This window comes from Xiphophorus hellerii, chromosome 1 (assembly GCF_003331165.1).
Source record: "Xiphophorus hellerii strain 12219 chromosome 1, Xiphophorus_hellerii-4.1, whole genome shotgun sequence".
Classification (NCBI taxonomy): Eukaryota; Metazoa; Chordata; class Actinopteri; order Cyprinodontiformes; family Poeciliidae; genus Xiphophorus; species Xiphophorus hellerii.
The window spans coordinates 10,220,166-10,226,165 of record NC_045672.1 but is presented as its reverse complement, the minus strand read 5'-3'; the positions used below and the strand labels follow the sequence as shown (position 1 = coordinate 10,226,165).

The window sequence follows — 6,000 nt, the reverse complement described above, 5'->3', positions numbered from 1 at the left end:
TATGCTGTATTATTTTACATTAAGAGCATATGTTTTCTATTTTGTGTTTTTGCTTTATGTTACTTTACTAATTGAAAAAATAATTTGTGAGATTTGTTAAAACTTATTAATGATAAAGAAAGAGATACTTTCAAACACACAACTAACTCCAATATGCAACATTGAGAAAAACAATCTTAAGACCAAGAAAGATGCAGTATTCTGTTTTTGTACTTAGGAAACTGAATGGGTTTTAGTCTAGCATTAAATCGAAGCAAAAATAAATTGATTATATTGAAATATTGAAGCTAAAAAAATGGATATAAGCTTCAGTGTGAAAGTAAAACCAAAACATGCAATGTCATGTCTACAAAAAAGCTGGAAGTGGTAATGAGTAAAATAAAAAATGTGAATGTGCCTTTCAAATTGAAGGGAGGACAAATTGTTTTTATCTTGTAATCAGCAACAGACTGGACTGGGCATCTAACACTGACGCTGTGTGCAGGAAGGGGATGAGCAGACTCTATTTTTTAAGGAAGCCGAGATCCTTCAATGTGTGCAGCAAGATGTTGGAGACCTTTTATCACAGTGTTGTTACCGGTGCCATCTTCTTTGCTGCTGTGTGTTGGGGAAGCAGCATCAGAGCCAGCGACTCTAATAGACTAGGCAAAATCATCAGGAAAGCTGGCTCTGTACTGGGACTAAGGCTGAAGTCCCTGGAAACTGTGGTGGAGAGGGGGACACTGAAGAAGGTTCTGTCTATTATGGACAATAAACAGCACCCTCTCCACCACATAGTGGACAGACAGCGGAGCACCTTCTCACATAGGCTGCTCCAGCTCCGCTGTCGTAGGGACAGATACAGGAAATCCTTCCTGCCACATGCCATCTCACTGTACAATAAAACCTAAATCATTGTTCTGCACTAATCAATCCAATTTTGCACAACTGCACTGTGGCACACTTGCTGTACATATATTTACATATACATGCTGTATCTGCATTTTTGAATCTTTGCAAGGACTGCTCTAAGTTGCTTTTTATATTAACAGCATGTTATATTTTATTTTTTATTTAATCTACAACTACTTCTCAGTGGTAGTTGTTATTGTGTCTTGTCTCTATGCTGTAACTGCGAAGTAATTTCCCTGCTGGGATGAATAAAGTACTTCTATTCTATTCTATTCTATTCTATTGTGCATGTGGTTTGTCTAAATATCTGCAGTTAAGTGTCTCTACTACGTACCCTGTAAATTCCAGACATAAAATAAAGTGGTTTGTGTCTTAATTAGCCACTGAACTAGTAGCTTACAAATATTTCTCTGATTTATCTAAAACTTATGAGGCAGTCATGTATAAAATTCACACCAAATCTAGTGTCAACCACAGGTAGTCTGAGACAAAGCTGGAACTTTGTGAAGAAATAAACCTTTCAAATAGAATATCATGAACACAATAATCACTATAAAGATGGGCACAACTTACCTTACATTTGCACTCCATACTTAATTAAAATTAAATTTTTATTCATTGATTGTAAAACTTGCTACAATTTTGTCTGATAATTCTTCTCAAGTAATAAAATAGGACATAGGATTATAGAAGACAAGGCAATGTTACTCATTCTAGAAATCACCACAATCAGTTCTGCAAGAAAGGATCCAGCAGTGTGTGAACTGGTAACTTATTTGTAAATCCTGCACTTGTAGGCAATTTAATATTTTATGGTTATTGTAATGATTTATTTATGAAATGATTAACACATTTGTGGGAATGTTTTGTCCACAGCTATTTTTCTAATACTATAATTTTATTGACACTTATCATGAACCATGATCTCTCTTTCCATAACGATAAGAGTGCTGTGTTTGTGCTGACAAGAAAACAACCTGCTGAATACTATCAATCAATAAATCAATCAAGTTTATTTGTGTAGCACATTTCAGCAACAAGGAAGTTCAAAGTGCTTTACATCAGAAAAACACAAAAAAACAGTCATAGAAGATAAAGGCAACAATTGAAGCATAACATTTTGAATTGTGGTCGCCTTGCACATCAGAATGTTTATTAATGTTTCATTTATAATGTTTCAAAAGCAGCTCTGTTTAGAGCTGCTAAATCATTTCAGACTATGAAGGTTATACGGAGGAGTGTACAACCATGTCAAGATGGAGGGAGAAAATGTGGACAGAATCAGTTTTTAGATGATAAAAGTTGTCAGGATATGAATTGGTCACATTTCACAAGAATGAAGGTGTGAGCTTTTGATGTAAATCTAAAGATACAGCCTGATATAGCCTGAATATATTCGGTTCGGTTCGGTTCTAATCCAGTGGGGAGATTCTCCGTATTACGGTCTGGAGTGCAGCAGCTGCGGTTATTTCTCCGCTGATTTTCAGCGTCACTCAGCAACAAAGAACCTCGAGGTTCTGGTTGTGATGGACTAAATTAACTCAGATATTTTATTTTGTCTTATGAAAAAAATATTGATGGCCCAAAACATAATTATAAAGACTTTGATCATAAACTTTATTATCCTTTTAAATTCAAACGAAAAATCAAATTCACATCACACCAAGCTAATATTGTGTAGTTCCGGTGTTTTACACTGTCGGCGCAAAACGGCAGCTCAGATCTCTGACTTTTTCTGCTTTTCTCTTTATTATTGTGAGTCCTTCAGAGGAGCAGCGCTGCTAAGTCACGGTCATTCCGTTAAACTCATCGCTGTGCTCCTGTCGCTCCCCGTCATTAAACGTACAATTACGATCCTCTGTACTAAGCAGCTCTCTGACAGAAGAAGGCTTGTCCGTAAACAAGGCTATCATAAGAAGTTTGCTATTGCAGTTTTGAGATTATCTGTGGTTTATAGGTTTACAATCATTAAGAGATTGCCCTGCTTGCCAAGGTCAAAGAGCTGTCACCATTAAATATTAACTTGTTTTGCTTTGTTTTGCAGATTGTTTGAACCGACTTTGACTCAGTCAGAATACCTTCACACAGTTCAGATGTTTTCCTTTTCATAGAGATTGCAACTTTTTAGGTATCTGACTGTGCTTTTGCAAGAATAAAAAGATTGAAGCAAGATGTTGAGCATGAAGTAACAGATAAAGATAAAATGGAAGCCTACTGAAAATTGAGGAGATCCCAAGCAAAATGTCTCAGGAAGAGGATGGGATGAAATCAGGTGACAGGTAAGTGAAGCTTTTTTGTTTTCAGTCTTTTCTGAAAAACTTTCTCAAGAGAAAATAGAATGGTAAACTGATCATTTGGATTTGTCGGCATGCTTGGAATCCCCTCCACCCCCCACAAGTTCTGCATTTTGTTTGTTGACAGAGTGTGACCCTAGTTCCAAAAGTAATTATTTATCAATTTAATCTAAATTGACCTTAAGTTTTGCAGAAACACATGGACAGATTGAAGTATATATAGTAATACAGAAAAAAAGTTACTGAATAATACGTGGTGTTTGTTTAATTCTGTCTAATCTTTGAAAGATTTTTCAAAGGAAAATCTTTTACCCTGAAACTTACTTTCCCAGCTGTTTTGTTTTGTTGTTGGTTTTAATAAACACTGCCCAATTTACTTATGTCAGTGTTGTCTGGATTGTGGTTTTTGGTGATGAGGATAGACGCGGCTGGACCTAGGTAGAAGTGCAAAAATTATGGTTTTGATAATGTTCACAAACAGTACAGAAGTCCAGGCAGCACAGGTGAGCAATGAGGCAAGAAACTCCGACACTGGTAGCGCTGGAGACACACACGACTCACGACTAGGATCCAGGGGGCAGGTGACACAGGTGGAGTAAAACACAAAATGGAGTAATCAAGGAAAACAGAAGAAAACTGGGGACAATCATGGGGTAGACAAGAAGACACAGAGAACTAAACTAAAAACACACACAAAATTCCACATCCTCACAAGTATTTCTCAAACTTTTTCATACTTGAGGATCACTTAACCCCTGTGACAGACTGGAGACCTGTCCAGGGTATACCCTGTTAGAAAAATTATCAGAGTTAATTTACTTATGAGTTTATTTGAAAGGCTATGTTTTCATATTATTATTCCGTTTGTTTACTTGGCTCCTTTCTTTTGTGATACACTATTAACTGTTTTTAGGATGTTTGCCTGGAGGCTAGAAACGTTTACACAGCTCTGTGTTATCAGCTGCTTTGGTTATCAGCTGCCTATGAAACTGATTGGTAACGGTCAGCCTCGTGCTTTGTAAGGGCATGTCCACAGAAGGGTCCAGAACATCATGTAGTAAAGGCCTTTGATCCATTCTTTGTGTGAAAAAGCCCAACCTCCTTCCTTGTAATCATAATAAAAGGCAGTTGGGGACTAAGAGCCGGCGCAGTTGATCACAGACAGTGTTTGATGGCGGTTCTCCGCGTCTGGCTCTGCTCCCCTCTTCTGCAGAAAAGCAATTTGTGTTTTTGGTTGATTCCTTGCAGGTTAGAAACTAAAATAGACTCAACATACCCCACCTCTTGCCCGAAATATCTCGCTGGTGATGGGCACCAGCACCCCTCCCGAACACACTATAGGGACAAGAGTGTAAAGAAAATGGATGGATGGATCACTTATCCCATCTAACAAACACTCCCGGACCACCTATTTTGAAAATGCCCGCACAGTAACACAATACTTAAATATATACAATCTGAAACAAAAATATTAGTCTCTTAATGTACTTATTATTGTTCTCTTTGTTTATCCTAATAATAAAGCTGATGTTGTTTGCAGGGCTCTGCAGAGACTTAGTATTTTAAGGGGAAAATTTATTTAAATTTGTTGGAGCTTGTCTAATAAAACATTTTGATATTTGTCTTCTAGCTTACCTCATCACCAAACTCCAATCTCTTCTTCAGTGAGCTTGGAAAGTGACAGATCCAAAGGTGAACCTTTGAACTTTGAAAGTGAAGATCAAAGGTAAAACACTTTGGTAATAGTTCATGTAAAACACAATAAAAAGCAGCAGAATGTATACTAGTTATAGTAAAATACCAGTGAATTCTGCTCAAAAAACACTGTCTGTGTCTTTTGAGCAGATTTTGAGGATTTTGAGGCTTTTGAAAATTATTTTAATCCGAAGAGCATTATGTTCATTTTAAAATGATCAGAAATAAAAAAAAATAATATAAAACATAACAGGACATAATTTAAATAAAAATCAAGTAGATAGCTTCAATTCAAAAGTAATGCCCTGTTCTTTATGAGTTCATTATTTAATATGAACACATTGAATAATGTAGGGAAACATGCATCAAACAACTTGCACTCAGAAAAATCAGAATCACAATCTGTTTTATTGGCCAAGTTTGTTATCTATACAAGGAGTTTGACTCTGGATAGTGTTGTCTGTGAAGGAGGAAAAAATTGAAAAATCATTCATAAAAAATAAAACAATAACAATATCTGTTGTATTTAATTACCCTTAAATAGATTGTGTGTCCTGGGGGATACAGACATTTCACAAGCTATAGACACGAAGGCTATCAACCACTTGCACTTCACATAATTTTATACATGTAAAGGGGGAATGGGCGAATATTGAGGTCATGTGACCCTATGCCAGCATTCAAAAACAAACTTATATGGATATATAAAGTTCAAAATGGCAGACCGCATGGACAAAGATATACATTGTGATGTATGAGTTGTTATTTTTCCTATACATACTGATGTGAAAGGACTTGAATTTGTAACATGATGTTCTTTAAGAGTGATTTAATATATATTTTTGAAAAGAATATGAATTACATTTAACCAGCAGACATAAAATGTCTGTATCCTGGGGGATAAAAGAGGAATAGTTACACTCAAATTTTCTTTTATTTTGAGTCAATAAATTTATAAATGTTCCCTATTAAAATTTTGTTGAAGCTTATTTTACCCTCAAAAGTGGATTATTTTACTTTACTGTGTATTATATATTAATTCAGAGTATTTCAGAGCAGAGTTTCTCAGGGTAGTGGCGGATTGTTGCTTGTACTGAGTCAGGTTCTGGTTCTGCAGGAG

General features: G+C 36.0%; 1 protein-coding gene across 1 annotated transcript in view; it reads left to right on the top strand.

Moving 5' to 3' along the window:
- The first annotated feature begins 2,862 nt into the window (after nucleotides 1–2,862).
- Nucleotides 2,863–6,000, top strand: part of LOC116725038 (uncharacterized) — a 142,210-nt gene continuing 139,072 nt past the window's right edge. The window contains exons 1-2 of the mRNA XM_032570915.1: nucleotides 2,863–3,170; nucleotides 4,816–4,911. Of these exons, the coding sequence (XP_032426806.1) occupies nucleotides 3,133–3,170; nucleotides 4,816–4,911 (134 nt within the window). The 5' untranslated portion in view covers nucleotides 2,863–3,132. The remainder of the gene's footprint in view (nucleotides 3,171–4,815; nucleotides 4,912–6,000) is intronic.